General features: G+C 32.4%; 2 protein-coding genes across 2 annotated transcripts; both read left to right on the forward strand.

Moving 5' to 3' along the window:
• The first annotated feature begins 2569 nt into the window (after positions 1-2569).
• Positions 2570-11054, forward strand: LOC122507279 (probable E3 ubiquitin-protein ligase bre1). Its single transcript, XM_043619887.1, has 2 exons — positions 2570-2809; positions 10464-11054. Exon 2 carries the CDS (start codon positions 10467-10469, stop codon positions 11052-11054), a length of 588 nt encoding a protein of 195 aa, XP_043475822.1. The 5' UTR covers positions 2570-2809; positions 10464-10466.
• LOC122507278 lies at positions 4273-6336 on the forward strand. Its single transcript, XM_043619886.1, has one exon. It carries the CDS (start codon positions 4273-4275, stop codon positions 6334-6336), a length of 2064 nt encoding a protein of 687 aa, XP_043475821.1.
• Positions 11055-16728: the final 5674 nt, after the last annotated feature.

The following is a 16728-nucleotide window of genomic DNA, read 5'->3' on the forward strand; positions in this document are numbered from 1 at the left end:
AGTTTTTGGTTAATGTGAGCATTTTTTGAGTACAATGGGGTGAGAATATGTGGAAATTAATGTAATAATTTTTTTCTCTTTGAGAAATTTTGATTTTTAGCGTTATTTTCGGATTTTTAAGTATTTTTTTGATATTTAAGAGCCTATAACTCCGAAATTTGACTTTCTATGAAAAAATGTTGTAGAGGAAAGTTGTTTGTATTTTTCTAATCTAAAGTAATATAAAGTTAAAAACATTGAAATTTGAAAAAATTGAATTTTTAAATTTTTGAAAGTACTGTAGTTTGTGTAATTTTCGACGAAAATGGCTGGCTAACGAACTCGATCTGTATTTTAACACTAACTTTGTGCATGCAAAGTTGCAAGTTGATACAATAAGTTTTTCAAAAGTTATCGTGGCGACACCATTGTGTCTACAGACAGACACGAAGACAGACATACGGACAGACACTTTTTTTAGACCATGTTTTTCGGACTCAGGGGACCCCAAAACGTCGAGATTTCATGAAATTAGCGAAAGTCAATTTTCGACCAAAACTAATACTTTCTCATATGATGAGAATGTAATAAAAAATTAGTTTTTTGCAAATAAGTCGAAAAGTTTTAAGTTTAGTAAAAAGTTGTCAACAGCAAAGTTGTAGCTGATGGTAAGACGAGAAAAAAAGTCTCTGGTAGCAAGCTCCCATAGGCAATAGTTTTGGAGATAATTGAGTCGGAATATGTATTTTTTGTTAAAAAAATGATAAAAAATATATATATACGGTGGTTTTTCCGGAAATTACTAGTTTTTGGTTAATGTGAGCATTTTTTGAGTACAATGGGGTGAGAATATGTGGAAATTAATGTAATAATTTTTTTCTCTTTGAGAAATTTTGATTTTTAGCGTTATTTTCGGATTTTTAAGTATTTTTTTGATATTTAAGAGCCTATAACTCCGAAATTTGACTTTCTATGAAAAAATGTTGTAGAGGAAAGTTGTTTGTATTTTTCTAATCTAAAGTAATATAAAGTTAAAAACATTGAAATTTGAAAAAATTGAATTTTTAAATTTTTGAAAGTACTGTAGTTTGTGTAATTTTCGACGAAAATGGCTGGCTAACGAACTCGATCTGTATTTTAACACTAACTTTGTGCATGCAAAGTTGCAAGTTGATACAATAAGTTTTTCAAAAGTTATCGTGGCGACACCATTGTGTCTACAGACAGACACGAAGACAGACATACGGACAGACACTTTTTTTAGACCATGTTTTTCGGACTCAGGGGACCCCAAAACGTCGAGATTTCATGAAATTAGCGAAAGTCAATTTTCGACCAAAACTAATACTTTCTCATATGATGAGAATGTAATAAAAAATTAGTTTTTTGCAAATAAGTCGAAAAGTTTTAAGTTTAGTAAAAAGTTGTCAACAGCAAAGTTGTAGCTGATGGTAAGACGAGAAAAAAAGTCTCTGGTAGCAAGCTCCCATAGGCAATAGTTTTGGAGATAATTGAGTCGGAATATGTATTTTTTGTTAAAAAAATGATAAAAAATATATATATACGGTGGTTTTTCCGGAAATTACTAGTTTTTGGTTAATGTGAGCATTTTTTGAGTACAATGGGGTGAGAATATGTGGAAATTAATGTAATAATTTTTTTCTCTTTGAGAAATTTTGATTTTTAGCGTTATTTTCGGATTTTTAAGTATTTTTTTGATATTTAAGAGCCTATAACTCCGAAATTTGACTTTCTATGAAAAAATGTTGTAGAGGAAAGTTGTTTGTATTTTTCTAATCTAAAGTAATATAAAGTTAAAAACATTGAAATTTGAAAAAATTGAATTTTTAAATTTTTGAAAGTACTGTAGTTTGTGTAATTTTCGACGAAAATGGCTGGCTAACGAACTCGATCTGTATTTTAACACTAACTTTGTGCATGCAAAGTTGCAAGTTGATACAATAAGTTTTTCAAAAGTTATCGTGGCGACACCATTGTGTCTACAGACAGACACGAAGACAGACATACGGACAGACACTTTTTTTAGACCATGTTTTTCGGACTCAGGGGACCCCAAAACGTCGAGATTTCATGAAATTAGCGAAAGTCAATTTTCGACCAAAACTAATACTTTCTCATATGATGAGAATGTAATAAAAAATTAGTTTTTTGCAAATAAGTCGAAAAGTTTTAAGTTTAGTAAAAAGTTGTCAACAGCAAAGTTGTAGCTGATGGTAAGACGAGAAAAAAAGTCTCTGGTAGCAAGCTCCCATAGGCAATAGTTTTGGAGATAATTGAGTCGGAATATGTATTTTTTGTTAAAAAAATGATAAAAAATATATATATACGGTGGTTTTTCCGGAAATTACTAGTTTTTGGTTAATGTGAGCATTTTTTGAGTACAATGGGGTGAGAATATGTGGAAATTAATGTAATAATTTTTTTCTCTTTGAGAAATTTTGATTTTTAGCGTTATTTTCGGATTTTTAAGTATTTTTTTGATATTTAAGAGCCTATAACTCCGAAATTTGACTTTCTATAAAAAAATGTTGTAGAGGAAAGTTGTTTGTATTTTTCTAATCTAAAGTATGTAACGTGACGTTACAAATTCTCCCGCGTCTGCCGTGAATGAGGCGATTGAACCCGGAAACGGCCGAAGGGCCTCGAGGGTGTCAATCGCCGAATTCGCGAACAGACGCGACACTTGTTGTTAGACCACGACACTTATCTCGTCATTTCCCTCAATTATATATCTCGCTCGTGATTCCGTGTGTGATTTTCCTTCGCTGTAAGTTCGACTGCCGTCCAGTGTTTTGGATTATCGACATTCGTAAGTTCAATAAATATTTTTAATAATATTAACTCTATTTATTTACAATTCTCCCTTCCTTCACACCTTTTCCTTCACAACATAATTGGAGATCCGGGCAACCAATTATAAATTGGCGCCCAACGAAAAAACCCATCTTTCCATTCCTTTTTCTGAAAGAAAATCCTTCAGAAATACCTTTTTTCAACATCTTTGTTTTGTTGAAAATTCCCAAAGTAATTTTTTCATAATTTTGTTTATGGAAAACCCCAGAAAATTCATTTATTTTTTCATCATTTTTTAATTGTTGAAAATTCCACCTGTCACCTCATGGCCACCTAACCCCCAAATCAAATCTTTTTTCCTGTTTCCCATATTTATTTAAACATTTTTCTATTTTGTGCATGAAGATTATTGATATTTATTATTGTTATATTGTATATTTTGACAAATATGACAAATTTTTCATGTGACTGACACAGACAACGACGAAAATTGTGTGAAAATAAGTGCGCGAAAAAGCCGGTAAAAAATTAATCGTGAAAATTCTTTAAAATCGTGACTAAATTCGTGAAAATCAACGAAAATTAGTGAAAATTAATGAAAATTACGGAATATAAAATCGAAAATTAAAAAGAAAAAGTGAATTTATCGATTATTTTTGGAAATATTTCGCAATAGATAGACGCCGGTAGCATTATTTTCATTGTCAAGGTCGTGTATAGTGTAGCGCAAGTAACAACAGAAAAAACACAAACACGACATAGTCGCGAATAAATTGAAAAATAATTTCGTCAAAATTCAGAAATAGAATTTGTATACGCGGTGTCAAATTAAATTTAATCGAAAATTTAGAAAATAAAACTTTGTGAAAAATCGATGCGTATACCGGGTGACTCAAAAATTTAATATCGAGAAAAACTTAGAATATAAAGACACAGTGACCAACTTATACCGGGTGACACATTTGAACAGTCGTTTAATAGGAAGTAGATCCAAATAGTGATAACAATTAATAAATAAATTTAATTCCGGATAATAAATGAAAATTAATTGTTGAAAATACGTGGAAAAATTTTCTTTTATTTTTTTTTCTTTCGGTTTTCGATATTAACCAGTTAGAAAGATAGTAAAAATTTTTTTTTGCGACTTATACCGGGTGTGTCAAAAGTGTCAATTTATTTTTTTTTTCTTTTTCTTTTTCTTTTCGAATTTTTCGAAATAGAACGTGTAATTAATTTTTGTTTTCGGAAAAACACATAGATAGAAAATAAATTTCAGAAAAATTGTTGAAAAATAGTTCGAACATTTGTGATTGAAGTCAAAGAGCAATAGAAACTTTTTTCTCACATAGAATCCATAACGATGGATATAAATTAGCGGAAAATTTTTTCTTTTTTTGCTTTTTGGCGTGAATTGAAATTTGTAGAATAGATTAAATAACGATTTGAATTTAACTCTAACTTTTCGATAATTAATCACAAATGACTTCGAGACGTATTTTGAGATCAACAACGAGAAAAATGCGGGAAGACAAGGAAACAGAAAATTTTGCGGACAGCGAAACGGAAACGGCGAGCGAAACTGACTCCCCCCCCAAACAAAATACTCCCGGCCAAAAGGATGCGCAAAACAAGTCGCATATTTTGGAAGCCACTATCCAGAGGCAAGAAGCAATGCTTCGTGCCTTCATGGAAATCACACCTCCAGAAAAATTGAAATTATTAAATTTCGATTCATCGTTGCCACTCCCCCCTAAATCACAACAAGGCACAGCGAACGCATCTCTGCCCTTGTCCAAGCAGAGTGACCGAGAAAATGCACCCAGTGCAAATTCAATATTGCAGCAGTATTATAAAACGGTAAAGAAAACTGTTGGCAATTCGGAAAAATTAACGGAAAATTTTTCGGAAAAATCAAAAGACGGAACTTTTGATATTAATTCGTTTATAGGGACAAACAGCCAAATGATTAAAGATCGAAACGAATTAACAGCATACGACGAAATGCTTAGAATAGAAAGGGAAAAATTGCGTGAAAAAGAAAAGCGATTAGAAATCGAACATAGGAAAATTGTGCAGAAAAAATACAAACCGTCAGCACATAGTTCGGTAAACAAAAATAATCATAATAACAGTGATTCGGAAGATAGTTTTCGAACAAAATTAGATAATTATTTCGAGTCAGACAAACGCAAAATGAGGGAAAAAAGACAAAATGTCCAATTTAAAAATAAAAGTAAAAATCAAGAATTTAACTACGAATGGCCGAACGATAGTGAAATAGGAATCGTAGACGAACCCAAAAGTTTAGGAACTATTTCGAAAGAGAAAAACATTAATTTTCATCAGGAATTAAAAGAAAAATCAGCAGAGCTAGATCAATTCAAAAATGAAATATCGATACGCGATAAGGAATTAGATCAACTTAGATTAGAATTAGACCGAATGAAAATTACGATGGAAAATGTAATAAAAAATAAAAATCCAAATTTTGAAGAAAATAGCACGGAAAATTCGGAAATTGAAAATCCAAATGCCCAAGTAGACAACAATCGACATTTGGGAAACTTCAATAATCATTTTCCTTTTGGCATGTTACAAACACCTTTTCAAATCATGTCAAATTGGCCAGTTAAATTTCATAATAATAAAACGGACAACCCAGTTCAATTTTTAGAAGAATTATTTAGATTTATGCGAGGTTACGAAATCCCGGAAAATCGTGTGTTAGAAAATATCGACGCAGTGTTAGCGGACGAAGCCCTGGAATGGTGTAGAACGGTTCGACACAATTGGTTTTCTTTACAAGATTTTCGTGAAGAATTCGAAAGAACATTTCTGGACGAAAAGTTTTACGAAGAAATCAACACGAAAATAAAATATTGCAATCAGAAAGAGGGAGAAGAAATTCAAACTTTTCTGATTGGGATAAGAAAACTTTTTGCAAGAATTTACCCGCGAAAAGGTCTACAGTGGGAATTACGTCGTGCTTATGAAAACATGCGAATAGAATATAAAATGTACATTCAAAGAAACGATTTTAAAAATTTCGAGGAATTAGAAAGTTTAGGTAAAGAATTCGAAATTGAAAGAAATAAATCGAAAATTCGCGGACAAACGTTAACAATCACAACAGACAAAAAAGAAAACTCGACTAGTGATAAACCGAAACAAAACTCAAATCAGGGAAATTCTAGAGGATTTGGTGGAAGTTCGAAATTCCATTCAAAGTCTTCTGGAAACTATCATAGAAAATGGTCAAATGGCCAACCGAAAGTAACTTTTCCACCGGACACAACTACAAACGGTAGTAACGGTCAGAAAATGTTGGAAAATTCTTCTGAAAACCCAAATCCAGAAAATAGTCTTCAAGTAATAATACCAAACCATTCTTCTGCAGGGAATGGAATTAACAATGCCAAGACGAATCCAAACGGAAAAAATAACCAGAAAAATTTTTCTAATTCACCAAAAAAATGTTACGGATGCGGAAAAGTAGGTCATTTTCGTAGAGATTGTAGGTCGGAAAATCAGGGAAACGAGTAGAGGGGGTACTGAAAAATCCAGTATCCCCAAGAAATGTCGAAATACCAGAAAATTGTGATACGTTAATTAAAGACTTAAGATTCTTTACGAATATCAAATACAAAGAAGTAACTTTTAAAACCTTAATCGATACAGGTGCTACTAGTTCATTTTTCGGTCATAAAAATTGGGTATACTTACAAATGTATGGTATTAAATTAGAACCGGTGAAGAATAAACTTGTAACAGCAGCAAACGGTGAAAGTTTACAGATAATAGGTAAAGTTACAATACCTGTAGAAATTGGTAATGTTTCGAAAAATCTAACGTTTAGAATAGTTCCAGCATTAAAAGGTTACGGAATTTTAGGAATAGATATGTTACGCGAACTAGGAATGAAATTAGATTTCGAAACGGACACATGGTCACTGAAAGATTTACCTAACGTACTTTACAAAATCGGGAATAAATCAGATAACGAAATAGAAAAAATGAACAAAATCGAAACCAAAATACGTGAAGTAGGATCGCAAACAGGATGGTCCAGTTCACAACGAGAAAATCGGAAAAATTTCGCGCAAAAATCCCAAGAAAATAGGTCAAAATCAGGAAAAAATTTTGGACCAAAATTCGAGAATAAAAAGAAAATTCAGGAAAATTCGAGAAAAAATTCGAATTCGGAAAATCGGAAAATATAGATACGAAAAATAGTAGGAAAAATACGAAAATTTTTCCAAGGGTCGACCCGAGAAATGATAGAAAAATTCCAGAAATTATACAAAGACAATCCTTACAACAGTCGAAAATTCCTACCCAAAACCCAATCCCAAAACCCCGGAAAATTCCTCCAAGGTTAATGGACATTCCCTTATCAAACAGATTTGATAACTTAGAATTGGACTCTAGTCTTGACGAGACAGACGAACCATATCTCTTTCCAATCGACAACCCACGTAAAAAACAGTGGTATAAAAAAGCGGAATTGAATAGGAAAATTAGCGAACGCGAAAAATGTTCGGAAAATTGGCGAAAACGAGAAAATTCGCGAAAAGTAGAAAAAGAAAATGAATCGGAAAAATTGAAAGCCGAAAATTTAGGATCGAAAAATTGTATGACAACTGGAAATAAATTTCGTAAATCGTTAAATACGAAATGGATAAACTTTAAAAACAACGGGATAATTAACAACAATATTCAGGAAAAAATATTGCGAGAACCGAGTTGTTTAGAGGAAACAGAATTTTGTTCAGGACTTGTTGAATTGTCCGAGGAAGAACAAGAATTCTTAAATAAATTTTTAAAAGTTAGATTACCACCCCCCGAGGAAATTTTAAAAGCTACTCATTTGACAGAACACGTTATTGACACGCAGGGTACAGCTCCAATAAAACAGAGATATTATTATGTATCGCCGAAAATTAAAGAGGAAATTATTAAGGAAATTAAGAGAATGTTACGCGAAGGTATTATTGAGCCGAGTAATAGCAATTGGTCGAATCCAATTGTTATGATCAAAAAAGCGAACGGTACATATAGATTATGCCTTGACTTCAGAAAAGTCAATGCAGTGACAAAAAAGGACCTATATCCGGTTCCGTTAATGGCCGAAATTTTAGATATGCTCAGAGCCGCGAAATACATTTCTAAAGTCGATTTGAAGTGGGCGTATAATCAAATCCCGTTGAGCGAAGAGTCCAAGGAAAAAACGGCTTTCGTAATTCCTGGTTTTGGAATGTTCCAATACAAGCGAATGCCGTTTGGACTTTGCAATGCTCCCGCAACGTTCCAACGATTAATGGACAAAATTATTACGCCTGACCTCAAACCGAAAGTTTTCTGTTATCTCGACGACATAATTATAGTTTCTCAAACGTTTGACGAACACATGAAATATCTGGAAATAGTATTAGGAAAATTAAAAGAAGCAGGGTTGACAGTTAATTTCGAAAAAAGTGAATTCGGTTGTGCGGAGGTAAAATACCTAGGTTTCGTAGTTAACGAAAGAGGACTGCAAATCGATGACGACAAAGTCAAAACCCATTCGAGAATTTCCGACTCCTAAAACTATTAAACAGTTACAACGTTTTATAGGAATGGTTAGCTGGTACCGACGATTTATCCCACATTTCGCTGAAATAATTGAACCGTTACAAAAATTACTACAAAAAATGTAAAATGGACTTGGACCGAAAATCAGGAAACAGCAAAATTAAAACTGATCGAGTTGTTGACGACAGCTCCGATCTTGAATCCCCCTGATTTTCAACACACTTTCATACTAGAAACTGACGCAAGTGACACGGGTCTAGGCGCAGTTTTGACGCAAGACATTGACGGTAAAAACGTAGTAGTTGCTTACGGAAGTAAAAATTTAAGCGAAACAGAGAGAAAATATTCGACAACAGAAAAGGAGTGTCTCGCGGTGAAAACGTTTATAGGAAAATTTCGACAATATTTAGAAGGTAGTCATTTTAAAGTAATAACTGATCACATTGCTTTAAAATGGCTACACAATTTGAAAAATCCTACAGGACGCTTGGCGAGATGGGCGTTGGAACTATCGGAACATGATTTCGAAATAATATATCGAAAAGGTTCAGCGAACGTAGTTCCAGATGCGTTGTCGAGAGTTTTCGAAGAAAAACAAGAAAATCCCGAGATACTAAAAATCGAATTAAGCGAAAGTCAAACTGAAAATACGTGGTACGAAACGAAAATGAGAATAATAAAATCAAAACCTCACGAACATGAAAACTGGCGAATTCGAGATAATCAATTATATTTTTATAGACCCGATCCGTTAAAATCTCCCCTCCTTAAAGATGAAAATCCGTGGAAATTAGTTATTCCGGAAAATTTGCGAAAACAAGTCTTAACAGAAAATCACGATAATGTACAGGCAGGACACTTAGGTGTAGAAAAAACTTTTCATAGAATTTGCGAAAATTTTTTCTGGCCAGGAATGTACACTGATATCGTGAAATATATAAGAAAATGTAAAATTTGTCAACAAACAAAAGCGAATAATAAACCGAAAATAGGACCAATGGGAAAAAGAATAGTTGAGGAGCCATGGACGATGGTTGCCTCAGACATTATAGGCCCGTTACCTCTTTCGAAAAATCGCAATAAATACATTTTAGTTTTCACCGATTTATTCACGAAATGGATAGAAATTATACCAATCAAGAAAGCGGATGGAAAAACTATCGAGACCGAATTTCACAAGAAAATTATTTCGAGATGGGGAACTCCCAGAATTTTAATTTCGGATAATGGCACCGAATATGCCAACAAAGTTATCAGGGAAATGTCGGAAAAATTCGGAATCAGGCATTCGTTTACTCCTAAGTACTACCCACAAGCGAACCCCACCGAAAGAACGAACAGATCAATCAAAACGGCCATAAAAGCTTACCTAGACAAAGAGCAAAATCTTTGGGATAAAGATATCGAAGATTTGCAATTTGCTCTAAATACAGCCAAACATTCATCAACAAAATTCACCCCAGCTTTTCTAAACTTAGGTCGTGAACTTCAACCTTTCCAAACACTGAAAAAAGATTTCGAAAATCCAGACGAAATTGAATTTCAGGAAGTTGACAAATGGACAGAAAGACTAAGACGATTACAAATTATTAAGGACGAAGTTCAACGAAATTTAGATAAAGCGAACGATAACCAAGCGAAATATTACAATTTGCGTAGGAGAAAATTAGAATTCGAAGTAGGAGATCTTGTATGGAAGAAAGACAAATCTCTTTCTAGCAAAGATCTAGGAATTGCGCGAAAATTGAAAAAAGATTTCGAAGGCCCATATAAAATAATTCGAAAAATTTCCCCCACAATGTATGAATTAGGGAAAATTCGTGGAAAATCGATAGGATCGTGGAATATAAACGATTTGCGAAAATTCGTGGAAAATAAAAATTAGAGAAAATGTTCAGCAAAATATAGAAACTTACTCAAAATCAGTAAAAATTCATAGGAAAATTAAATAGAAACATAAGAAAATTAGTTTAAAAATTAGAAAAATATTACACGAAAATCGAAGGAAAATTGTAGGAAAATAAGACAAAACAAACAATTATTTTTATTTTTTTTTACATTAACGAATGTGAACTAAAAATGAAAATTCATCTTTGCAGAAAATGAACCGAATCCACTTGAACACAGAAGGAACAAAAAAAACTACGTTAGAAGGAATTACCACAGAGATAAATAAAATGCAAGAGAAAATTAACAAAATTACAACAAAAATGAACAAATACAAGAACAAATATAACGAGCTGGAGGATAAACGACAAGAATTAAAAAATCAAATTAATAGATTAAACATTTGGAAAATAAATATAAATAAACCTCTAAACAACAACAGCAGCGAAGAAGAATCGAGTTCAGAACCGGAGACGGTAGTAGAAAATATAACCAACCAAGAAAGCCACAAGGAGAAAATCGACTACGAAATAAGGGAGGAGGAAACAAAGGAAGAAGATAACATGGAGATGATCGACTTCAGCAAACACGAATACTCAAAAGAAAAGGAAAAAGAAGTATTCCTCGGCAAGCTTCGCTGGCGCTGCGACCGCCGTAAAAAATTAGAGGAAAATGTAGAAGAGAGGAGGCTACAGGAAGAAGAATGGACGAGATTAAGAGAAGATAACAAGATAGAAATCGAAAAACTATTTGAAATCTCAACAACAAAAATAATAAGGAAGATAATATCACCACGAATTTAATTTTTCTTTATCATACTTTTTCTTTTCTCTTCGTATTTCTAATAAAATAATAATGATCTCAAAGTTCGTTACCAAAACAACAATTCAATTTTGTTCTCCACAATCAAAAAATTTCTGTTCTCTCGTATACACCTTCACAACTTTTTGTTCTCTTTTGCTTCCACATAAAATGCGCTTTTATTTTTCTTACTTAAACAACATACGAGATAATCATTAGAGATCAACAATGTAAAAACTATTGTACCTACAAAGAAATAAAATAAAACAATATACAAAATAACAAGACAATCACAAATTTTTGAAATTAATTAAAAAAAAGAAAAAAAAAAAAAAAAAAAATAAGAATAACACGAATAAAAAATTTTTTTTTTTTCATTTCTTCTAACAAATCTTTATTTTAATTTTTTTTTCTCTCAGTACAAATAAAAGGAAGATTCTTTTTTTTGTGGATTGTTACAGAAATAATGGAAAATAAGGAGATTTGGCCATGCCGATTTTGCTAGGAAAAACATAAGAAAATCACATTATCTACTTCACGACGAGTTTTGCCAAAAAAGGAACCTAAAGGCAAGAGCAGGTTACTGTGAGCCATCAGCCAACGGAAAGAAATATATACGAGCCAACTGGGACAAACGTCGAGAGGAATTGAAGGAATTTTTGGAGGAATAGCCTAGTAGAAAATTCAAAAAAATTAGCGGAAAACAATAGTAAAGAAATAGTTGAATTTTAAACTTCGATACAAATTAGTGAAGAATTTTAGAAAATTAGCCGAAAATTTTTTTTGTCTGTAAGGGGTTACACTTCGTCCCGTTTAGGGGTAGGGGGGTGTAACGTGACGTTACAAATTCTCCCGCGTCTGCCGTGAATGAGCGATTGAACCCGAAACGGCCGAAGGGCCTCGAGGGTGCAATCGCCGAATTCGCGAACAGACGCGACACTTGTTGTTAGACCACGACACTTATCTCGTCATTCCCTCAATTATATATCTCGCTCGTGATTCCGTGTGTGATTTTCCTTCGCTGTAAGTTCGACTGCCGTCCCAGTGTTTTGGATTATCGACATTCGTAAGTTCAATAAATATTTTAATAATATTAACTCTATTTATTTACAATTCTCCCTTCCTTCACACCTTTTCCTTCACAAACATAATTGGAGATCCGGGCACCAATTATAAGTAATATAAAGTTAAAAACATTGAAATTTGAAAAAATTGAATTTTTAAATTTTTGAAAGTACTGTAGTTTGTGTAATTTTCGACGAAAATGGCTGGCTAACGAACTCGATCTGTATTTTAACACTAACTTTGTGCATGCAAAGTTGCAAGTTGATACAATAAGTTTTTCAAAAGTTATCGTGGCGACACCATTGTGTCTACAGACAGACACGAAGACAGACATACGGACAGACACTTTTTTTAGACCATGTTTTTCGGACTCAGGGGACCCCAAAACGTCGAGATTTCATGAAATTAGCGAAAGTCAATTTTTCGACCAAAACTAATACTTTCTCATATGATGAGAATGTAATAAAAAATTAGTTTTTTGCAAATAAGTCGAAAAGTTTTAAGTTAGTAAAAGTTGTCAACAGCAAAGTTGTAGCTGATGGTAAGACGAGAAAAAAAGTCTCTGGTAGCAAGCTCCCATAGGCAATAGTTTTGGAGATAATTGAGTCGGAATATGGATTTTTTGTTAAAAAAATGATAAAAATATATATATACGGTGGTTTTTCCGGAAATTACTAGTTTTTGGTTAATGTGAGCATTTTTTTGAGTACAATGGGGTGAGAATATGTGGAAATTAATGTAATAATTTTTTTCTCTTTGAGAAATTTTGATTTTTAGCGTTATTTTCGGATTTTTTAGTATTTTTTTGATATTTAAGAGCCTATAACTCCGAAATTTGACTTTCTATGAAAAAATGTTGTAGAGGAAAGTTGTTTGTATTTTTCTAATCTAAAGTAATATAAAGTTAAAAACATTGAAATTTGAAAAAATTGAATTTTTAAATTTTTGAAAGTACTGTAGTTTGTGTAATTTTCGACGAAAATGGCTGGCTAACGAACTCGATCTGTATTTTAACACTAACTTTGTGCATGCAAAGTTGCAAGTTGATACAATAAGTTTTTCAAAAGTTATCGTGGCGACACCATTGTGTCTACAGACAGACACGAAGACAGACATACGGACAGACACTTTTTTTAGACCATGTTTTTCGGACTTAGGGGACCCCAAAACGTCGAGATTTCATGAAATTAGCGAAAGTCAATTTTCGACCAAAACTAATACTTTCTCATATGATGAGAATGTAATAAAAATTAGTTTTTGCAAATAAGTCGAAAAGTTTTAAGTTTAGTGAAAAGTTGTCAACAGCAAAGTTGTAGCTGATGGTAAGACGAGAAAAAAGTCTCTAGTAGCAAGCTCCCATAGGCAATAGTTTTGGAGATAATTGAGTCGGAATATGTATTTTTGTTAAAAAAATGATAAAAAATATATATATACGGTGGTTTTTTTCCGGAAATTACTAGTTTTTGGTTAATGTGAGCATTTTTTGAGTACAATGGGGTGAGAATATGTGGAAATTAATGTAATAATTTTTTTCTCTTTGAGAAATTTTGATTTTTAGCGTTATTTTCGGATTTTTAAGTATTTTTTTGATATTTAAGAGCCTATAACTCCGAAATTTGACTTTCTATGAAAAAATGTTGTAGAGGAAAGTTGTTTGTATTTTTCTAATCTAAAGTAATATAAAGTTAAAAACATTGAAATTTGAAAAAATTGAATTTTTAAATTTTTGAAAGTACTGTAGTTTGTGTAATTTTCGACGAAAATGGCTGGCTAACGAACTCGATCTGTATTTTAACACTAACTTTGTGCATGCAAAGTTGCAAGTTGATACAATAAGTTTTTCAAAAGTTATCGTGGCGACACCATTGTGTCTACAGACAGACACGAAGACAGACATACGGACAGACACTTTTTTTAGACCATGTTTTTCGGACTCAGGGGACCCCAAAACGTCGAGATTTCATGAAATTAGCGAAAGTCAATTTTCGACCAAAACTAATACTTTCTCATATGATGAGAATGTAATAAAAAATTAGTTTTTTGCAAATAAGTCGAAAAGTTTTAAGTTTAGTGAAAAAGTTGTCAACAGCAAAGTTGTAGCTGATGGTAAGACGAGAAAAAAAGTCTCTGGTAGCAAGCTCCCATAGGCAATAGTTTTGGAGATAATTGAGTCGGAATATGGATTTTTTGTTAAAAAAATGATAAAAAATATATATATACGGTGGTTTTTCCGGAAATTACTAGTTTTTGGTTAATGTGAGCATTTTTTTGAGTACAATGGGGTGAGAATATGTGGAAATTAATGTAATAATTTTTTTCTCTTTGAGAAATTTTGATTTTTTAGCGTTATTTTCGGATTTTTTTAGTATTTTTTTGTATTTAAGAGCCTATAACTCCGAAATTTGACTTTCTATGAAAAATGTTGTAGAGGAAAGTTGTTTGTATTTTTTCTAATCTAACGTAATATAAAGTTAAAAACATTGAAATTTAAAAAATTGAATTTTTTAAATTTTGAAAGTACTGTAGTTTGTGTAATTTTCGACGAAAATGGCTGGGCTAACGAACTCGATCTGTATTTTAACACTAACTTTGTGCATGCAAAGTTGCAAGTTGATACAATAAGTTTTTTCAAAGTTATCGTAGGCGACACCATTGTGTCTACCGACAGACACGAAGACAGACATACGGCCAGACACTTTTTTTAGACCATGTTTTTCGGACTCAGGGGGACCCCAAACGTCGAGATTTCATGAAATTAGCGAAAGTCAATTTTCGACCAAAACTAATACTTTCTCATATGATGAGAATGTAATAAAAAATTAGTTTTTTGCAAATAAGTCGAAAAGTTTAAGTTTAGTGAAAAGTTGTCAACAGCAAAGTTGTAGCTGATGGTAAGACGAGAAAAAAGTCTATGGTAGCAAGCTCCTCATAGGCAATAGTTTGGAGATAATTGAGTCGGAATATGGATTTTTTGTTAAAAAATGATAAAAAATATATATATACGGTGGTTTTTCCGGAAATACTAGTTTTTGGTTACTGTGAGCATTTTTTGAGTACAATGGGGTGAGAATATGTGGAAATTAATGTAATAATTTTTTTCTCTTTGAGAATTTTGATTTTTAGCGTTATTTTCGGATTTTTTAGTATTTTTTTTGCTATTTAAGAGCCTATAACTCCGAAATTTGACTTTCTATGAAAAAATGTTGTAGAGGAAAGTGTTTGTATTTTTCTAATCTAAAGTAATATGAAGTTAAAACATTGAAATTTGAAAAAATTGAATTTTTCAAATTTTTGAAAAGTACTGTAGTTTGTGTAATTTTCGACGAAAATGGCTGGCTAACGAACTCGATCTGTATTTTAACACTAACTTTGTGCATGCAAAGTTGCAAGTGATACAATAAGTTTTTCAAAAGTTATCGTGGCGACACCATTGTGTCTACAGACAGACACGAAGACAGACATACGGACAGACACTTTTTTTAGACCATGTTTTTCGGACTCAGGGGACCCCAAAACGTCGAGATTTCATGAAATTAGCGAAAGTCAATTTTCGACCAAAACTAATACTTTCTCATATGATGAGAATGTAATAAAAATTAGTTTTTGCAAATAAGTCGAAAAGTTTTAAGTTTAGTAAAAGTTGTCAACAGCAAAGTTGTAGCTGATGGTAAGACGAGAAAAAAGTCTCTGGTAGCAAGCTCCCATAGGCAATAGTTTTGGAGCTAATTGAGTCGGAATATGTATTTTTTGTTAAAAAAATGATAAAAATATATATATACGGTGGTTTTTCCGGAAATTACTAGTTTTTGGTTAATGTGAGCATTTTTTGAGTACAATGGGGTGAGATATGTGGAAATTAATGTAATAATTTTTTTCTCTTTGAGAAATTTTGATTTTTTTAGCGTTATTTTCGGATTTTTTAAGTATTTTTTTTTGATATTAAGAGCCTATACCTCCGAAATTTGACTTTCTATGAAAAAATGTTGTAGAGGAAAGTTGTTTGTATTTTTCTAATCTAACGTAATATAAAGTTTAAAACATTGAAATTTGAAAAAATTGAATTTTTAAATTTTGAAGTACTGTAGTTTTGTTAATTTTCGACGAAAATGGCTGGCTAACGAACTCGATCTGTATTTTAACACTAACTTTGTGCATGCAAAGTTGCAAGTTGATACAATAAGTTTTTCAAAGTTATCGTGGCGACACCATTGTGTCTACAGACAGACACGAAGAAGACATACGGACAGACACTTTTTTTAGACCATGTTTTTCGGACTCAGGGGACCCCAAAACGTCGAGATTTCATGAAATTAGCGAAAGTCAATTTTCGACCAAAACTAATACTTTCTCATCTGATGCGAATGTAATAAAAAATTAGTTTTTTGCAAATAAGTCGAAAAGTTTTAAGTTTCGTAAAAGTTGTCAACAGCAACGTGTAGTGATGGTCGCCGAGAACAACAAGTCTCTGGTGCAAGCTCTCATAGGCAATAGTTTGGAGATAATTGAGTCGGATATGTATTTTTTGTTCCAACCAAATGATTAAAAAATATATATATACGGTGGTTTTCCGGTAGCCTTCCTAGTTTGTGGTTCATGTGAGCATTTTGTCCC

The sequence above is a fragment of the Leptopilina heterotoma genome, unplaced genomic scaffold (assembly GCF_015476425.1).
Source record: "Leptopilina heterotoma isolate Lh14 unplaced genomic scaffold, ASM1547642v1 Lhet_4586, whole genome shotgun sequence".
NCBI lineage: Eukaryota > Metazoa > Arthropoda > Insecta > Hymenoptera > Figitidae > Leptopilina > Leptopilina heterotoma.